Source organism: Meleagris gallopavo, chromosome 4 (assembly GCF_000146605.3).
Source record: "Meleagris gallopavo isolate NT-WF06-2002-E0010 breed Aviagen turkey brand Nicholas breeding stock chromosome 4, Turkey_5.1, whole genome shotgun sequence".
Lineage (NCBI taxonomy): Eukaryota > Metazoa > Chordata > Aves > Galliformes > Phasianidae > Meleagris > Meleagris gallopavo.
The window spans coordinates 34353442-34374364 of record NC_015014.2 but is presented as its reverse complement, the minus strand read 5'-3'; the positions used below and the strand labels follow the sequence as shown (position 1 = coordinate 34374364).

At 36.9% G+C, this 20923-nt stretch overlaps 1 protein-coding gene across 1 annotated transcript in view; it reads left to right on the top strand.

The window, feature by feature from the left end:
* The window catches only part of METTL14 (methyltransferase like 14), a gene marked incomplete at its 5' end in the record, with an annotated part of 25108 nt that extends 4565 nt beyond the window's left edge, over nucleotides 1-20543 (top strand). The window contains 8 exons of the mRNA XM_010710092.1: nucleotides 4859-4939; nucleotides 5273-5360; nucleotides 7080-7170; nucleotides 8799-8940; nucleotides 11107-11199; nucleotides 12446-12562; nucleotides 15689-15899; nucleotides 18976-20543. Of these exons, the coding sequence (XP_010708394.1) occupies nucleotides 4859-4939; nucleotides 5273-5360; nucleotides 7080-7170; nucleotides 8799-8940; nucleotides 11107-11199; nucleotides 12446-12562; nucleotides 15689-15899; nucleotides 18976-19289 (1137 nt within the window). The remainder of the gene's footprint in view (nucleotides 1-4858; nucleotides 4940-5272; nucleotides 5361-7079; nucleotides 7171-8798; nucleotides 8941-11106; nucleotides 11200-12445; nucleotides 12563-15688; nucleotides 15900-18975) is intronic.
* Nucleotides 20544-20923: the final 380 nt, after the last annotated feature.

The window sequence follows — 20923 nt, the reverse complement described above, 5'->3', positions numbered from 1 at the left end:
TTTTTGGTGAAATATACATATGTAAGTCACTCTAACTATCAAAGCGTGTGAATCCTATTATATGCATGCAGAAGACTTACCCTGTATGGGCTGCTGTCACAAGTGATCAAGCTCTTTCTGTACTGTTGGACTTGAAAAATGATACTATCTCACATCAACTTCAGTCTAGCAGATGATTAGATTTAGTGAACTTGAAACCTGTAAGTTAAAAATCTATAATGGAGCCATCAGCTGTTTCTGCAGACCTTGTTAAGTCCATTTTGGCAAGGACATAAGAACTTAGTAAAATCCTCTGTGTATTTATGTAACCTTTTCATTAGTATTTCGAGCATGTTTAAATTTAGTCTTGTTATATGAACTGGTATAAAAATCTAGATCTTCATGGTATCAAGCCTTACTGGATTGAATTTAACATGCCTTAGAAAGTTATAATGAACTTGATTGTCATTGATACAGAAAATATTACATATTTATTGTTTTTATCATTTTTAAGGAAAATTAGAGGTAATATTTTTGATGTAAAGTGACTGGTGTGTCTATAACACCCTGATTTGCAGTATTGTTGGGCTCTATGTTCTGCTGTCAGTTAATCCTTCTGTAGTGGTTCAGTTTTTCTGTACCCAGACCTTAGATTTGGTGAAAACGATGATACTCTCAAACTTTACTTGCTCTAGCTGAAGTCTGAGCTTCTGGATGTAATTGCTGGTAAAGGTGGGTTACTGTGAATGTAGAATATTGTCATTTGCTGCAATTCAGCGTGAAGACACTGGATGTGAACATGAAACCTTTAAATAATTGTATATGTAGTTGGATATTTCAAAGGGTCACTTCCGAGTCTTCCAAATGCCTTACACTGATGTTGTTTTCAGAGAAATCTGAGCTGTGACATTGACGTTTTCATTATTTGTGGGAAGTCTGAGAACAGCTTTTAAGCTGTTCTTGTGAAGCGTTGTGTTAATCTTCTCAGACATTTTAGGAACTTCTAATGCAAAGAAGCGTTTTTTGTTGTTGTTTGGTTCATCTTCTGTAAAGAAACAGCAGAATTGCTTCTGAGAGGCTCTTGGCAATACCAATCAGAGTATTCGTAGGTAGGCCAATAGTCAAATATATAAAGAAGACTAGAACTCACACAACTGGCAAAGGAGATCTCTGAATACGCAGCACTCTTTCTCAGGGAGCAGCCCAGGTCTAAGAGATACCCTCCCTTAGTGGCTGGCCATAAACCCAGGCTGGCTCTACCCTGGGTCACCTGTTCTGGTCACCCAGAGAGCACAGGTGCAAACAATTTGCCCGTGCTCCCTGAGCCAACCACACCCCTTCACCAGGTGCTCAATCACCAGTTCAAACCCTGACTTAACAGTTCCCTTGCAGCTGGTTTGTTCTATAAAATAAATGTTATAATGGTGATTCTTAATAAAGATTAGACTGACAGGAGAATAGAGAGCAACATAGTAAAAACACAGAATAGGATGTTTTTCTTGATGAAATGTGGGGATTTCTTTGTATTGTCGAAAGAGTCGAAACTCTTTAACTGTACTTGCTACTGCTTGTAGAATTAAACAAAATAAAAGAGTTGGAAGAAAACCAGCAGGGTCTAGGCTCTGTTGAGTCCTGTCCAGGGACTCCCCAGGGAGGTGGTTGAGTCACCATCCCTAGATGTGTTTAAAAACCATTTGGATGTGGTGCTCAGGAACATGATTTAGCAGAGGATTGTTAGAGTTAGGGTAGTATGGTCAGGTTGTGATTGGACTTGAGCTTTAAGGTCTTTTCCAACCTGAGCAATTCTGTGACTGAAACATTTCGTTGTTTCTTGTTTCTCTTGATGATTTGAAATAAATAAATAAATAAATATAAAATTATATGGAGTTTAACTGTTCCATCAGCGTTTTCAAACTTGTTGCATCTCAAGTATTGTGTCTTTAATGTTTCCCTATTAAATGCTGTACTGCCTTAGATTTTTTTTTTTTAACCTTTTAAAAAATCCCAAAATTGTATTTGTCACGAGAATGTCATGAAGTGCATTGAGATGGAGCTGTTAAATTAGAAGGTGGATTCTTTCCTGGATAGTTCCTGCTCTTAGGGAAGTCCTCTGCATCTCAGTTTTATCATATCCTCAGTTTATATTCATGGTATATTTTTAGCTGTGCTATCTGCCTGACCAAGTAAAATAAAGTATTCATAAAGAAGAAAGGAAAAGGAGAACAAGGTGGTCTTCTTGAAACTAGGAGAAATTGATTTTTCTGAAAGAAAACGTCTTATTTTGTATGATTCACAAGGCTGACTTTACAAATATCAGAAGCAAAGTAGAATAATAAAAGTAGAAATAAAAGTTATGCAGAATGAGTAAAAGTTTAATGTAGATTAAATTGAAGTAAAAGACTTACATATTACTGGAATTTTCCTAACCTTACTCATTGTTACAGTAGCATCCACCAGCACTTGAAGCCAGATAGTGAGGATGCTCCAGCTGCTGGGAGCTTTACTCACTGATGAGTTCATGGGCTGTGAGCAGACCATGTTAAATTTCCCACTGCCAGATTGACTTGGGCTCTGCATTGCAAACTATGGAGGTAGAGGTTGTAGAGAGGGATGCTTCATTGGCAGAAATGGATAATGAATATTTTAAGGCCAGAAAGTTCAGTTGTGGTTCTGAAGAACTTCTGCAGTACTTTTGTTTTTGTGGCACTGTCACTGTTGTACTGGCTGGGTGGTGAGGCACTGGCACAGGCTGCTCAGAGAAGCTGGGGATGAATGCCCTGTTCCTGGAGCCATTCTGGAATGGCTGGAAGAGGTCCTGGGCAGTCTGATCTGGTGGGTGGCAGCCCTGCCCACGGCAGGGAGTTGGAACTGGATGGGCTTAAGCTTTGCATAGGCATCTGAGAGTTGTGATGCTCTATCTTTCCCTTCCCCCATGTATGAATTCAATCTGAATTAATTTAAGTTTTGCTTGAGCCTGTATAAATGTCAGCTATTAACAGTATCCTGTGGCAAAGAATACCAGAGTTTTAACTTTTTACTAAGTACAAAAATACTTTTCGTTCAGATTTGTCCTCTGCCACCCGAACTTGATACAGACATTTTTTCACTTAGTTTTGGCAGACAGTAGCCTGTGACCTTGGAATGCTTTCTTGTCATTATTCTGAATGTTGAAAACATTATGTTGAATCATCCTAATTTTTAATTAGTTGTTTAAGAAAACTTTGTGCTTCAGTATTGTAGTTAGCTTTTGTTTCCTCAACTTGGCAACAATAAAACAGATTTGTTAATCAAGTACAAGAATATCTCATCTTGTATTGTTAATTTCATTTGGTACCTGCTTCTATTGTGTACTTTGCCTTTTGAAAGCTGATGTTGTAGGCTTTTTTGTTTGTGGCTGCAAGATTTTTTCAAATTCATTATGAAGGCATAAAGAGGACTGGGATGACTCAGAAGTAGGTATTTAACAAGTGCTTACCATCAGAAGGCTAAGAATTAGGGAAAATAGGAGAGAGAAAACAATATAGGCTTATGATCACGTAAGCAGTTTTTAGTAAAACTTGAGCTTTCTGCATATTTTCCTGAATGACACTTGCTGGTACGTGTCTTCTGTTCTCCTTTTCTTTGTAAACACTGCTGCTGTTTCTAGTAGCAATTTTTCCTTTTTTATTTCTTCAGTTAAAGAAGAAATAAGACTGTTGATCTAAGTTATATACATCAATAACTGGGGGGTGCGGGAGATGAAATCTCTTACCACTTCTGAAATATCTGCTAAAATTAAGTTGGTTTTAAGCTCCAGTTTGAAAAGAATGCAGAGCTGATTTCATAATTTCAACAACTGGAGGGATCAAAATAGGGAAAACTATTTTTTGTTCTTATGTGTCATAGGGTAAATGCAGAAATAGTAACAGCCTTCTCCATAGCTTTTGACTTTAATATGTATGGTGAAGAGGAGAATTATTGTAAGAAAACTGGTTCTCTGTCTTTTCTTTTACTTCAGTGTCTTAAAATCTCTTTATGTTTCAGCCTCAAGATGGCTTTTCTCCTCATGTGAAACACTATATTAACTGATTAAAATTTCTGTCGTAGTCAGCAATGTGTGAGAGTATCTACTCAATATGGTAGATTGTGTTAATTCAGTGAGTCTTCAGTTTTATTTATACATAATGGGCTCTTTCAGGATGAACAGCAAAATAGAAAGTAATATGGGAGTGAATCATCTTTTTATTTCTGATCTCTGTGAATTCTACATTGGAAGTTCAGAGTATGTCAGCATGACAGGGCTCTGAACTCCAGAAATCTCATGGTCAATTGGTGACACACTAACTAGGAAAAAATCTGTGATAAAATTCCTCTTTTCTGTTCATTTTGAGACTACTAGGTTGGAAGTTTTAAGTTAATTTTAAGAACAGTCCAAATGAAATATCAGCTTGTACTGTGTAGTATTTCTTCAAAGTATATGTAATGGATTTATATAAAGATGGTTTCAGCTGCTAAGATTGAAACAAAAGAGATGTTCAATAGATACAAATGTTGAAATGTTCTACTAGTGAAGAACTGCATCAGAATCTCTCTCTTGCTTTAATTCAAGGAGTAAAATTTGAGGGGATGAAAGTTTCATATAAAGTAGTGCCTATGCTGTCACAGCCTAGAAATGAGTATTTTTATTTTCTTCTCTGAGGCTTTTCCAGTAACTTTGTTCTCGGTGATGGGAGGCAGACCTTTTTTGCAATAGGTCATTTCCCCCTCTGCCCAAAATTTGAAACCTGTTTGGAACTGTCCATGATGCACAGTTGCAGGAGACTTCCATTGAGAAGCAGATTCATAGTCAAGAAGGAAACAGCATGATCTCACACTCTATGAAATCTGTTTTGCTTCCCAGGATGAAGTAGAGCTGCAGCAAGATGAAGAGAATCTACCCTATGAAGAAGAGATTTACAAAGATTCCAGTACCTTCCTTAAGGTGAGCAGTTTTGCGATTAGAAGAATAGTTAAAGGTATATTGTTGTGTTAAATTATTCATGCAATTGATTGTATTTGAAACACAGCCTTAAAGGCTGAAGGAGATAACTGCAGTTCACAGGTACGAAAGTTTCCTTGTGAAACATACAGCTGTAACAGTGAGCAGTGGCAATGCTGAGTCTAGTTGGAGATGAAAAACAGAATGACAGTGTTTAGCAAGTAAAGGCATGTTAAGAAAAAAAATCAGCAATTTTCTCACTTTTCAGACTAACACATTGCAGCATGTGTTCAGTTATCTCTCCTTACAACTCACTCAACTCCTTCTGTTCTTTAGGGTACTCAGAGCTTAAATCCACACAATGATTATTGCCAGCATTTTGTGGATACAGGACATAGACCCCAGAACTTCATCAGAGATGTTGGTATGTCACAGTTATTGATTGATGCTACTGTGTCTTGTTTTATTCACTGTCACTCCTTTTTCTTCCCATTTTTTATTTCTTACAGTTAGTAGATAATGTAGATGTACCGTAGTTTTGTCCCTCTATGTACATACATGTCAGTGTGTAAATCAATACAAATGACTTCTTAATCATAATCTAGGAAATAAGCATTACCAAAGGGCTATCTTGGAATTTCTTTGAAAGTATTTAGCCAGGAAAAGATTTTCAAAACGAAGCTCTTGTTATTCCATAAAGCAGACAAGTTTAATGAGCAGACTTTGAAACTTTTGGAAATTGAAATAACTCCTGTAGTTAAGCCATTCCTGGGCTGTGTTACCTCTATGAATTTTTGTAGCATATAGAGTACAGATTATACTGAATTATTTAATGTATTAAGCAATATGGATAATATTTACTTTATAAAGTAAACTTTTAACAGCTCATTAGAAGACTCAATGTACTACTGAGTCTAGAGGATGTCATTTATTAATTTTACATTCATCTGGCCCTTGCTGAACTTTGAACAAAACAAGACACCTCTCTGACTGCGGTTGTCTGAAATATTTCATTCAGCCCATATTTTACCATATTTGTGATTGTTGGGGTAAGAATGGCATGTTGATAGGTGCCAGCCCAGAGGTTTTGTTTGCCTGTTCTTTGGTCAGGAGTATTTGATTTCCACTGGCTGCAGCAGTGGATATCAGATCTGTTTTTAAGATGTTAGATACTTGAGAAAAAAAAAGAAATATTTTTTGTTTTCTTATGTACAAATAACAAGATGGCAATGTCACATACTAAGAACTTTTCATTTACTAATGTGATGTGAGATTTGGGAGTTCACAAGTTTGAAGTAAAGGAGAAGGAAACTTTTTGCTTTTCTCTCTCCATTTGAAGTTGTAAATAGGAATGATCATAGAGCTGTATAAGCAAGTTGAACTGATGTGTCTTGGGGACTGGGATATTTACAGTTTGAACTTATGCTGAGGCTATTGTTCACAATAACAAATATACTGGTTTGGATAATGTTTTTGGAAAGGAAATGCAATATACTGAAATAGTTTTACTTGTGTTTTTTTTTTTTGTTTTGTTTTGTTTTAATATTTTTAATATTACTGCAGAAAACCTCATTAGGGTTTTCCCCTGTGCATTCTGTATGTATAAAAGATTTGAAAATGAGCAATCATAGAGCAAAGTCAATAAATAAGTCTCGAAGTCCAATAAGTAAAATACATAGGTTCAAATCTCCATGAGTTACAGGAATTAGCAATTGTTGTATAAGGGAGGTATATGGATGAAGGAACCAGGTGCAATCCAGTTGCCACTGTAGAAATAATCTTTAAAGATCAAGACTAGTAGGAAATAGAATCATGAGTATTAATTGTATCTTAATATAAACTTATGGATGGAAAGAATGAGAAAATAATTTTGTCTCATTTAAACCACGAGAGGAAGAATGATGAGAGATTGTTTTCTTCTGATAAAAGGTTTTTTTTGAACTCTTGATCACTCTAGAGAAGGTTAGAACATTGACACTGAATTCAGTATCTTCCAGCAACATTAATCTTAATTAACTGGCAAAGGCAGGAGGCTTTTGTGAAGTACTGCACAGAAAACTGCTTGAAGGGTTTGGTTTGTTCTAACAAAAATAAAATGAGGCTAAAGTATTAACGTGTTAACTCCATGTTTTCTTCTTCTTAGGCTTAGCAGATAGGTTTGAAGAATATCCAAAACTTAGAGAGCTCATCAGATTGAAGGATGAGCTGATATCTAAATCTAACACTCCTCCCATGTAAGTGTTTGTGTGGAAAACACCCTTTCTTCTCCAGACTGGTTTGAAGCTAGCTATCTGCTTTGCAAATCCTTATCTTTAGTGTCTGTTCATAATTTACATTTTCTATTTCTGTTTGTATATACAAATTAATCAGTGGAAACTTCAGAAGACTGAAATCAGCTTGTTTTCATTATTTTAATCTAGATATTGTAGTATGTAGAAAAGATTTTCTAGAGTGTAATTATAGTATCTGAAGCTTTGTTTTTTTTAAGACTGAGCTGCCAACTGGTTGGGCAGCATTCATGTATTGGGAATGAAAAGATACACACCATGTGATCACAGATCTCTTCATCGTGTAGTTTGCAGTAACAACACAACCTTTAAAAAAAAAATTGGCCTCAATATAACCTTTGTTGTTCTTTTAAGCATTTTTGTGTAATATTCAGCTGTCATCTTGGTATCCCTCAATGAGACGTTACCATATAGTTTAAGATGAAAAAAGTTTAGGTTGGCAGGAGGTAATTCAGAATTAATAGGACAAATGACCTCTCAGTTTTTGCTGAATGTTAGACTCATTGTAGGCATGCAGCATGTTACAGGAGTCTGAACTTTATGCTTTTAATGTATTGCAGTCCTAATCAGCACTCAGAAAAGCAGTATTAATTAGTCCCATGAAAAACCTCGAATAAATCATCTGAATGACTGATACACAAACTACAGAACACGACTTGCTATTCTTAAGTTTGTGGGTGTTGTTTTGTTTTTGGGTTTTTGGTTTTGTTTTTTTTTTGCATTCTTAACCTTAAAGCACAAAAGGGAATAACAAATAATCAAATGCTGCCTTCTGATAGCTCCAAATAAAGTCATGAAACAACAATCTCATCCAGATATGTTTTTGGGAAGAAGGGTGGTGGTAGTCTGCTAATCAAATCTTGTAGATCTAAGGGTATTGGGGAAAAGATAGCGATAAAAACTGTGACTGGTGGGAACGTGTGGATGCCAGGTGTAACAGTAGGATTGAATCTCATGCGGCAGGGAGGTTGGAGATTCATGATCCTTGAGGTCCTTTCCAACCCTGGCCATTCTCTGATTCTGTGATAAAAAAGTGTGTTAGGGACCTGTGCTTTTGCTATAGGTAGAGAAATACATTTCTGCTAAGTGAAAAGTAACCACATTTCCAGTATTCAGAATCTTCTGAACATAACAAAGTAAATGACAATTCTAAAAATACACTGTTTTTGTGAAGTAATCTGGAAGTCTGTTGCTCTGTCACTGAGTGCTGGCTTCTTAAATGTTAATGTTTTCTCCTATGTAGTCCATGGTTGTACAAAATGTTCAGTGATTCTGTACTAGATACTGCTGTACAGTCTTCTGGGCATCTGTTTCTTGCTTGCTAAAGAAGAGTCCTTGACTGTAGAGAGAGAGAGGGCTATGTTTAAAAAACCCTAATGCAGCAGCATCCACTGCAGGTTAAGCAAGAACACGTTATGGATCTTCCTTGATTTTAGTGCATTTAAGCTTTATGAATTAAATAAGAGGCTCCCTCCTTCCCCCTTGCCTTGCTACGCAGAAATGCTGTGTGAAGTATAATTTTCAGAGCATTGTTACAACTTCTTCAAGCGGTTTGTCAACTTTTGTTTAAATAGGTACTTGCAAGCAGACTTGGAAGCTTTTGATATTAGGGAACTGAAATCCAAATTTGATGTGATTCTCCTGGAGCCACCACTGGAAGAATACTATAGAGAGACTGGCATTACTGCAAATGAGAAGTGCTGGACCTGGGATGATGTAAGTATTGCAATAAGAAAGATCCTGTACATGTACCTAAGGAAATAGTTGGAGAAATGTAATTTGTAGCAGAAAGTGTTACAGGTGTTTAAATTAAAATTCAAAACAAAATGACAAGATTCTTATGAAAACTTAGTGTTTTTATCATGTGTACCTACACTATTTGTGTTAACAGACTTCTTGTTTCTCCTTGCTAGGAATTTTATGAATTAGAAGTACTATTTGTTTTTGCTGAGCCTGACTGAAAACTTAAATGTAAAAACAGATTTTCTCTCCGCCTCTAAATTCTGAGTTTTCTTTTTCTTTTTGATTTCTGCTGTTGAAATTCACAGTATCTAGTGTAAATATTCCCTTGTTTCTTGAAATTCTTGAAGAGACTTCTAAAGTATGCTTTTGTATGCATTGGTTTTTAGTCAAAAGAGTAGGTGAATATACTTTGCTGACATACCTCCTTTCTCCAGAATACTGATCAGGTATGAAACTTAATAATCCAATTGTAATCTCGAGATCTTCTGAAAAGAAGATCAGTCTTATCTTTGAAGTTTATTATATATATGTATTTATATATTCCTTTGCAACTAATTCACCTAAAAGGCTTTTTGAAGCCATGTTAATTTCCATCCCCTCTTTGGGTGTAAAGAGAAATATCAACGTGTAAGATGCGATCTCTTTGTTTTATTGTGCCCCAGGGAACTGAGTTCCAGAAGAAGTTTTAAATTCTTCCTGTAGTAATGCATATAGATGTAAAGAAGAAAATGCTAAATACTTGCTGACAAGTAACTGTTCCGTATTGAAAAGGAAGCAATAGAGTCAGCTCTAGAAAAGCAAGGTGAGGCCTAGAGGCACTGAAGTGCTCGATGTCGTCAAGCACAACAATTGGATGACACAAAGCATGTTGACAAGCTTGAGCGTTCCTTCACTTGGATATTGAATACAAAGTCTTACTGTACAAATTCTGCGTACCGATAAGCTGGTTCTAGTCTGATTTGATGGTAATATGCTGAATTGAAAACATTGAATTGAAGAAGTTAAAGCTGAAATTTTCTGTGTTCTGTGCAGTTTGGAGGAGGAGGTGCTGGGGAGACGGCTTCTTTTTAAAACTAGATTTAGTTTGTTCTGTAGGCTGAAACTTCACAAGTGAATCAGTCAAATGAAAGGTTCATATGAACAGTACAAAATTCAGTCCACCTTTAAGGAATGAATATGAAAACAAGGGCATTGATGTCTGTGATAATAGATAAGGTAACTTGCATGTTAAGGAATACGTAGTTTCTCTGTTAGCCATCCTGTTATTTTACACAAAACTGGTGCCTAACAGTGTTGAAGGAAAAAATATTCTGTCCTAACAAAAAAAACTGGAAGTGTTGGAGTAAGGAGTCATCCTCTTAGTCAGGAATTACATCCCTTTAAAATGCTTTATACATCTTACATATCTTCCCTGTGGCACTGAATGACACTTGATTTGATGTGTTAGCAAGTTGCAGATGAATCTCTTCAATTTGTAATGAGTCATATATGCTTTCCATCTGAAGTTACTTCATTCTGAATGTTTCTTATTTGTCATTGCTGAACCACTGTCCTGATAAATTTGTTTGTTCTTTTTTCCCTGAAAGTGAAAATGGATAGCATGTATGGTAATAGGAATTATGCTGTGGGTGTGTTGGTTTTTTTTGTTGTTGTTGTTGTTTGTTTGTTTTTTTGTTTTTTTTCTTTTTTTAGTTTGTCTTCACAAGCTTCCGAGGAGTGAGTGCAGGGCTGAAAAGAATGAGACCATTGTTGCTATGTTATTAAATCTTTTTGCTACCACAGGAATGAAGCAGTGGTTTAGGGAAAACACACAAACATGTAGAATGTGTTATTCTTTTAAGTCTAACATTTTCTGTATAGATAGAACTTATGCTGAGAAGAATGATTAGTCTGGTCATCAATTACACTGGAAGTGTGTACTTGTGTAGGTTACCTTATCAGTACCTAACATGCTTTCTGGAAAACAATTTTAAGACGACAGCCAAAATATAATGCTATCTAGACTTCCATCTTTTATTGAAGTGCTTCCTGATGGTTTTCTGTGTTAATGTTCAATACTTAACTATTTTTCCTCATAACTGTGATTAAATCACAAAAAATAAGAAATATTTAATTCAGAAATGCTTATCATTGTTTTAGATCATGAAACTAGAAATTGAAGAAATTGCTGCCCCAAGGTCATTTGTTTTCCTATGGTGTGGTTCAGGAGAGGGTCTGGATCTTGGCCGGGTGGTAAGACAGTGTTTTAATTCAATTTATCAGGGACATATTTAAGAGTTTATTTTTGTCATTGACTTTCTCTTTATAGAAGTCTCAGCTGTAAATGCTCAGAGATGTTTTGTTACTGTAGTAGCGTATAATTTTAAGTGGAGTAAATAAATTTAGGTGGGGTGGCATTAACCGTTTAGATACTAATATTTTGCAGATGAGCTGCTGTGACTGTGTGAGGAAGCATTGTTCTTTCATGACTTAAAAGCTGCACTACTATTTTTTCTTGATGCATGCAAGTTACAGTAGGAGCAGGTTGTCATGTTTAATGCATTTAAATCATTATTTGTTTGTTAAAAATCTTAATAGTTTTCTGCCAGAAATACTAGTAAAGGGTACTATTATTTCATAAAGTAGGATAAAATTTTGTGTGTAGCACTGTTTGTTTTCAGACATCGCTTGGAGTTTAAGTAGATTTAATAAGTAGATTTAATAAGTCTTAGCTTTATGAAGGTCAAGTACTCTAGAAGATCTTGGAGTTACAGTCTTTGTGCTTGTGTTGGAGCTAGTGGAATACGAATTTCCAATAGGCTCTTATGGTGAAACATTATTTTCTTAGTTTGAACAGTGTTTTCTACTAAAACAGCCATATGATATTTGTTAAAGGACAACAATCAAGATTACTAATCTGTTTGCTTTATTGTCTTATTTTGTCATTTTGAGGTTGGTTAAATTAGCTTTTTTGGATTGATTTTGGTCACACACATTCATAGCAGCCAGACAGTTCTTGACCATAGCAACAGCCAAATGAGCTTGAGCCCTTGATGTTCAATTTCCTTCTTTTCCATGATTATGCTAGTAGGAGTTAAGGGTAAAAACAACATATAAGTTTTTTGTTTTGTTTTTATATGTAAGGTAAATCACAAAGTGATAGCAAAGGCTTTTTATCTTCCATAGAATTTTACTTTGATGTGAGTCACTACCTGAGTGTAGGTTCCAGTGAAGGCAGGGCCAGGCTGTTCTTTAGACTGGTTCTGATTAAATTTTTATGTGTCACAAGGTTATAACAAAACAAAAAAAAGTGATATATGGACAAGTCAGTGTGCATTTTGTTTTGACAACAAAGTACAGTATAGTCATGCTAGGAAACTTTACTTCATCTGTATCAAATTTCTCTTCCAGGTACGAAAAATCAAGTACCTAAATTCATTATCAGTTTAGGTTACTTCAGTTTTTGATGTTTTGATGAACTGTTTTATGTCCCATTTAGTGTCTGCGCAAATGGGGTTACAGAAGATGTGAAGATATTTGTTGGATTAAAACAAATAAGAATAATCCTGGAAAGACCAAGACTCTGGACCCTAAGGCTGTTTTCCAAAGAACCAAGGTAAAGATTTGGTTCAATTTCTACTCTGTTCCTGTTTGGGCTCTTGATGCTAACCAAAGTCCTGGTGCTTTCACAACAGTTGGTGACCCAATTTCAGAAAGGTAGACAGCAGGGCATCAATTCCTTTTCACAAAATGCATTGTATGGAAATAAACATGTTCTTAAGATGCATGGTGAACTTCTGTCCCTCTCTTGACTTCACCCAGTGTGAAATATAGAGGTATCATCTGCATTTAATACTGCTTGGTAAATTTCTGTTACAATATTCTAAAAGTCATATGCTTATACCTTGTTGAAGTATTGAAGGCTGCTGGAGCTGGTTCATAGATAGATGGAGCAGGAATGAGATCTTGAGAGTGAAAATGGAAACAGCTGCAGTATATTGCGATGTATGTTGTTTTGTCTTCTGAGTGGTTCCAGTCCAGGGTGAATAACAAATAAGCATCTAGTCCTTTAGTAATGCCTCTTGTGTAATACACAAACCTATTTCCAAATTAGACTAGTGAAGTTGTTGCTAGAGGAATGTCTTTTGATTGAAAGGAAACTTGGCAGTAGAATTTGACTGAACTTAGAGTCAAAATATAATTCACAGTTTTAAATATTTAAATTGATGTAGTCATGAAAAATAACTCTGGATGATCAACTGATGGTTCGTATGTATATGCCCTGAGCTTGAATCAGGTCAGTTAGCATCTCCTGGCTTCTGACAGTACTGTCCCACACTAGTGATAGAGTTAGTCAGCTTAGTTTTAACTAAGCTGTTTCATAGGTACGTGCTGTAGAGGTTCAGTACTGGAAGAGACTCAGAGGGGGGAAAAAAGAAAAGTATGCTGATTTAAGAGACTGGAATGTATCTTATTCAAGACCTTAGGAAAAAAGCTAGTAGGATTAGTAAGTAAGTTTTCTGTGTGTGTCTGGGTGCAACTGCGGCAGCTTTACTGAAGGTAGAGAGTTGACTGATAAAGTGTCATTAACCTCAGGGCTCATTCTATCTTCATTAATCATTCATTAGTGCTAAACAGCCTCAACTCTCTGATTTGCAAGTTTTCGGAGTATAAGCTTCCCTTTAAGATATCTTCAGTTTTTCTTTGACTTGCATTTACATTAATCTAAATCTTATTTGGAAGTATGATGTATTAACTATGAACATTTTTAAGTGTAAGCACTGTATGTTTATGTGTATAGTATTGCAATTCTGTGCAGCTCGCCCATGAGGGAGAGGCTAAAACTGATACAGGAGGATTTGGAGACATTCCATTTGGTAACAGAGGAGAATAGATTCTGTTGTTAGGATTTTTCTGTTTATTGAACAAAGGTCGGGCTGAGGTCGTGATGTAATAAACATTAAAATTGAACTAGCTTGTTTTGACTAAATGAATAGCTCTTTGTGGAGGATGGATTTCCAACAGTTACAATATCAAATCCTATCTATTTGGGTTTAGATTAGGTATCTCTCTAGATGGAGGTTTTGTGCCATGTCACCTTTTATAGAATCTAAGGTACTAATGAGTAACAATTCACATGTTATAAAAATAAGACTTTGGATAATTCTAAAGGCTAGATCTGTGAGGTTCTGCTTAATGGGTATCATATCGTGCCTTTCTATTTAGTCACATTCAAGGTCCAGAAACCACGTAATAACCACACAGTTGATCAGCTGCATGTATTTGATGGGTCACCTGTTCTTCCTTTCATATTTATTACTAACTCTTAAAAAGCCTTCCTGAAAGTCTGGAAATGATCACACATTGTTGTCTGCAACTTTTTTATGGTCATCTGGTGACACTTAGTAAATCAGTGTTTTATGATATCAGGGGAAAATACTTCATTTGAGTTTAGTATTCCTATAAACAGTACCTGAGAATGAACATGTAGAGCCTGCATTTTTGTCCTGTACCAGTTGAAGTGATTTCTTTCTTATTCATAATTCCTACAAACTAGTCAGTTCCATAGGTCTTTAATGTCTTAGAAGAAAGGAAAGCAGTGCTTGTTACACTTCGCAAACATTTTTTTAATGCTGACAGAATTTACTGAGGCTGTTTAGGTAGTTTGATAGTGAGTTTTTGATGCAGTATCTTCTAGATACGAATTGCAGAATTGCAGGGGCTGGAAGGGACCTCTGGGGATCATCGAGTCCAACTCCTTTGCAGAGCAGGCCCCCTGCAGCAGGTTGCACAGGTAGACATCCAGGTGGGTGTTGGAACATCTCCAGAGAAGGGGAATCCACAACCTCCCTGGGCAGCCTGTTCCAGGGCTCTGTCACCCTTATTGTGGAGAGATTCTTACATACATCTGTGTGGAACTTCCTGTGCTTCAGATTGTGGCCATTTCCCCTTGTCTTATCCCTGCACACCACTGAAAAGAGTCTGGCCTCGTCCTTTTCCCCCCCACGCCTTAAGTATTTATAGACATTGATCAGATCCCCCAGATCCTCTCTGCCTCGTCTTCTCTCAAGGCTGAGCAGACCCAGTTTGCTCAGACTCTTCTCATAGGGGAGATGCTCCAGGCCCTTTATCATCTTTGTGGCCCTGCCCTGGACTCTATAGAAGATCCCTGTCTTTTGTGAACTGGGGAGCCCAGAAGTGGGCACTGGTGAGGCCAGACCAGGGCAGAGCAGAGGGGGGGGAGGATCACTTCCCTTAATCTTGAGCATGAACACAACTTTTTAAACTTACAGTCTACAAAATTTAGATCTGATCTTCACTGTTATATGACTGGGAACTTTGAAAATTATTTGTATGAATGAAGTTAGGATCAGAATGTTGATGAAATAAACTGTTCCCTCACTCTTACCTTTACCACATGTACTTTCTTGTGATGACTTCTCAGCATTTCTAGTTTAAAGCTCCAATTTTGCTGTTATTGAAGAGGTCCAAATATTTTACTTCAACTTCTGTTTGAGTTCTAGTGCTTTGTAGTGTATTTCACCAACCAAGCCAGGTAACTACACTCTGCTTTGTTTTCAAAAGGCTCTGCTGGTTGTTTCGACTTGTTCTGTTTTTCTAGTTCATGCTTCAGGACATTCTCTGTTTAAAAATAGGATCTACTCTGTTTAGAATTTCCTTTCCTCAAACAACATGCCTATGTGTGCAGCATGACAGGTGCTTTTCTTTCCTGTGTATGTAGGAGCACTGCCTCATGGGCATTAAAGGAACCGTGCGTCGCAGTACAGATGGTGACTTCATCCATGCTAATGTTGACATTGACCTCATTATCACTGAAGAGCCTGAAATTGGCAATATTGAAAAACCTGTAGAGATTTTCCACATCATTGAGCATTTCTGCCTTGGACGACGGCGTCTTCATCTTTTTGGAAGGGACAGTACAATTCGACCAGGTACCTGGATGTTTGTCAAATAGTTAAATTTTAGTTTCCTTTAATAACCCTCTTCAGTATCTGGGACCACCTGATGAGGTCTGATGGAAGGTGAGAAAATAATAATATTTAGACTTACTGCATACTTTTTCTGTGAGGTTTTGCAGTAGCTGCAACTTCAGACAGTAAAATAAAATAGATTTCACTGAGCTTTTTGAACAAGGAGTCACATGGGCCAGAGTATTTGTCTTGCTTACTTCTCTGTGGTGAGCATATACTAGGGAGTGAGAGAATTCTCCCTCCCTGGCTGGAGAGCATTCCCAGACAAGTAACCATCCTAGTGTTCAGCAGCAGAGAAGACTTCGGCATCACTTGACAATTCTCCCATTGCTGTGATAGTACTTTAGTGGTATTAAGTCCTTAGATAGTAAAAAAGTGACTTCTGATCTAGTTAATGTTCTGTCCCACATGATTGGATAGCAGAAAATTTTGCTAGACCCATAGATCTCATGTGCATGGCTTTCATACAGAACCATAACAAGCAATATTACAGTTATGGTTCCAATTTCTGCTATTACTGTTGCATATAGGAACAAATCCGCATCACAGATGAAAATTACCACTGCTTTCTGTTCTCTTTCATAAATGCATTTAGAAGTAAACGTAGAGCAATAAGAAAGAGCTTTAGGCTTTTGTTCTCCCCATATCTTTAATTGAAGGTAAATGCTGAAATTGTTCAGTATTCTACTGGAGTACTGAACTGTGTGATTTCTGTCTTGTAAGGTCCCACTCCATATATTTCCGTTGTACTGAATTTCAGCTTTTTGGAATTACGGTAGTGAAGTGAATGTGCTATAAAAATTGAAATGTCTTTCTCACTACAAGTCACAGTAGCAGATCTCTCTGCTTTTAAAAATATCCCAGAGAGATTTCCTGAGATATGTAATGTGGCAGACAATAGATTTCCAGGAGCTGTATTTTTAATTAATGTGAAGATCTTTCTGTCAGAAGCCATGTTGTTTGGCAGGTCTGTGACAACTATCACATTTTCAGAGTTGTTTTTTTTAACCATTGTTTTTCACTTATTCTGGTCTTTAATTCATCAGTGCATATTAAAAAGAAAAAAAAATCAACTGACATCTCATTTTCCCCATATTACATGGGGTTATACTTTATAGGAGCATTATTTCTTTTCCTAAACTGATTTTAAATTCCCTTGAGCGTGGTGCCAGTCCTACTGTCACTATCTCAAGATGCAGTCTTACATTGAGTGTTTCATCTAACACGGTAGAAAACACATATAAATGTACTGTTTGGATTGAAGGTCACTGCATTTTATTTGTCTTACTAGTCAGGTTTTTCAATTTATCGTGTACTTGATGAAGGAATTTCGCTGCAGGAGGATAGACTACTGTTTCTGCCTTAAAATCTAATGTGGAATAGAGTACAACTGCCCAGTTTCTTTCCATGATCCATGAGCGTTTGAAGACAGTGTCTTTGTACCTGATGTTATGGATAGTGTGTTTATGCTTTACACAGACAGGTTCTGTGTTGGTCTCTCAACATTTATGGTACAACATGCCCCTTTGGAAATAAAGGGAAGGAGGTGTGGAGAGGTGAAAATGTTGTGGTTGCCCTTGGTTTAGATTCTTCTCGCAGTTTTGTATAGCAGTGTTTCCCACTAATTAGAGACTAGTATTTTGGATGGCAGAGGAGAAATGGATGCAAGTCCAGCCACAGCCTGTTTGCTGAATGTGAATGCTAATAATACATAAGATAGAAAAAATTTTGCTTTTTTTTATGGCTGTTGGAAAAGGAGCTGTATCAGTAGGCGAGCTGTAGGCAGCGTTTTACTTAAGATAATATCCAAGTGTTTTTCCACTTCTGCTCACAATACTATAGAGAAATGAGAGACATTATCAGCTATTCTTTGATGAGCCCATAGCATTGCATTGCTGGGATTTCTTCCTTGATATGCATTGGGTTTTTTTGTTGTTGTTGTTGCTTTTGGTTTTTTGTTTTTTTTGTTTGTTTGTTTGTTTGTTTCAAGTAGAAAAATATTGCTTAGGCATTACTTCAGTGCTGTTGTAGATAAAGTCTTGTAAGTTACTGTCACATTGTTCCATATTTGTAAAATTGTCTTTTGTTTTTTAAATGTAATGGTTATCTTGCTATTAGATAGCATACTTTAAATTTCCTATTCTTCATTCAAGAAGTTGGCAGAGCACAGTGCTCTTACCAATTAGCATTTTGAGTGTAGAATTACTCAATCTTGAATTTGTGGATCTTCACAGTGCTTTGTGAACTATGAAAACCTGAACAAACAGACATGGGGTTTTTTTTGGTGTTCTTTTGAATTCTTGTTTTCCCTAAAATACGTTGTTGAGATCACTGAGCCACATTTTTCTTCATTAATATGATGAACTAAAGTTAAATTTCCAGTGACATTTTCAAGTAGTTCAACCCAATTTTAGTTCATATTGCAAAGAAATAAGAATGTATTTGATTTAAATGCCTGCCTCCTTGGTTCAAGTGGTAAAGCTGAAGGGTTCACTGACTGCTACGTTTGTACATAAACAGGTTGACCTAACTCTAAGCTCTATTTGCATATCATAGGATTCAGCAGCAGCATTGTTATTTTGTCTTCAGATGCATGTTTACAGCATGCTGTGCTCCTGGCTGTGCTGCCTTAATTGTTTTTTGGAGACAAGAACCTTTTGAAAGAGGCAGAAAAGGGAGATGTGTAGGTTGTCTTTAAACTAGATGAATTTATTGATCTGGTTTACAGCGCAGTCCCAGGGAAACTGGAAGATGTAGCATAGGAACAAGAGGGAAGGGGTATTGCAAAACTACAACCTGGATGTTCCCTCCCCCCCACAAAAAAAAAAAACACAACACAAAAAGCCATAACAAATCAATGTAAAATCAACTTTTATCAACTGTGCCTTTCCTAGAGATGATCTTTTTCATTCTGTCCAATGTGTCGATAAGTATCTGTTCCTATCACTTGAATATTCACTTAATGGGAAAAAGGAAATTAAAACCTCCAAGCATGAAATTTGCTTTTGCTTTCATTGACTCTGGTTTTGTTCCTTAGGATGGCTGACTGTGGGACCCACCCTCACAAACAGTAATTTCAATGCAGAAACGTACTCTTCATATTTCACTGCTCCAAATTCCCACCTGACTGGCTGCACTGAAGAGATTGAGAGACTTCGCCCCAAGTCACCACCACCTAAATCGAAGTCTGACCGTGGAGGTGGTGCTCCGAGGGGAGGAGGAAGAGGTGGGACTTCAGCAGGCCGAGGAGAACGGGGCAGAGAGAGGAACAGAACTAATTTTCGGGGTGAGAGGGGTGGCTTCAGAGGGGGACGAGGAGGTACTCACAGGGGAGGCTTCCCCACACGCTGATGACTATTAGGAAATTGTTTCTTCCCCCAGTCCCTTGTCCCACCTCTGAATCTTCTTAATATTTTTTTTCTAAAGTGAATTATTATTGAGGCACAAGCTCCACGACTTTTAAAATTATTTTTGGTGCAATCAATTCCAAATAGTCTGTCTTCCAGTGACTGGCCAGGCAGATCACCTCACTTGACAGCAGCACCTGAAAGTGCTAAACTGGGCCTCCTGACAGCATCTGTTTGTCAAAGCAGAGCCATCTCTTCAAACTACAGATGGGACTGAAATGAAGATACTTGCTGTTCCTGTATTGCAAGTACTTGCAAGTTAGGGGTTTTTTTTTAATGGTAATTTTCTCCAAAACATGGATTCTTCTTCATTCTTTATAGTTCCAGGTTTGGACTGACTTGCATTAATATGGTGGAATAGGCATGAAATGCAGTTCTGAGTTGTGTGGCAGTGGCAGACTTATTCTCTTACTCATGGAAGAAAAACTGCTGTGTCTATGTTGACACCAATTTTAACTTCTTTTAAACCAAGAAGCAAATTGAATAAATAGAGTTCTATTTTTTCTTATTTGGTTTAAGTTTCCTGAATTATTCTTGGGGAAAAAAGGAACAAGTTTTATTTTTGTTTTGTGAAGTAGATGCACTCGCTTTTCATGCCTGTAATGGAGAGAGTGTTAATTCTGTGCAGTCACATGTTGTGTTTCATGAAGAGTAACAAGTTATGTGTTTATATCCTGTCCGGAACTTCTATGTAGGTCTGGATTGCTTCTTGAGTAAGGATTTTCACCCTACTTTTAATAGTCATCATCTTCAGTAGGGAAACCCAATTTCATTGCAGAGCAATTGCACTGTATATAATAGAAAGACCTCATAAGGGGCCACATTGGAAATGTGAGGTGATGCTATGAGTGACAGCTTCCTGAAAGTAATCACCTGAATGATGAAGTCTCAGCAACCAAATCAAGGATTTTGTTTTGCCTGCTGACCTGGTGTGGATTGGAAATAGACTGTTGGTGATTAGGTCCAGAATGCAGGATGGAAAGAAAGCAATTTGGTATGTACAGTACTTGTTTTTAGCAAAGCAACTTCGAACTTCCAGAACACTTGGCAGACAGAACAAATCTGGCTGTTGAAGTCTTTTAGGTATGGATTTTGGAAAATTGGATTTTAAGTCTCAAAATGTTTATCTGTTGAAGTCTAACTTTAAAGTAACTGTTCTGTACAGTAGTGAATTATTAAACTTGTTTATCAAAGCTAATGTTGAAATATTCTTGTGAGTTTACTTTCTTCTTAAGGTTTTGGAATAAGTTAAGTTTTATTGTGGTTTCCTATCTACTATTAGAAAAGAGGAGGCACTAAAGTGTTCATGAAATCTTAGCATGCAGGTTTTTGTAGGGTGTGGTCAACTTCATAGCCTTGATGGTGTTTTTATTAAGGGGCTGTTAAAGGATAAATGAAATTCACCTATTGTTTATGTTTTGTTTCTTGCTGTTAGACTTGGAAAGCTGAAGAGTGGCCGGAACTGGGAGGAGAGAGTGTGTTTTAGCAGCAGTCTGCTGAACGCTGCTTAGAGCAGCATTTGGTAGATGTTGTGCTGCAGTAAGAAACATTTTCTTCTTGATTTTGCCCTAATGATGT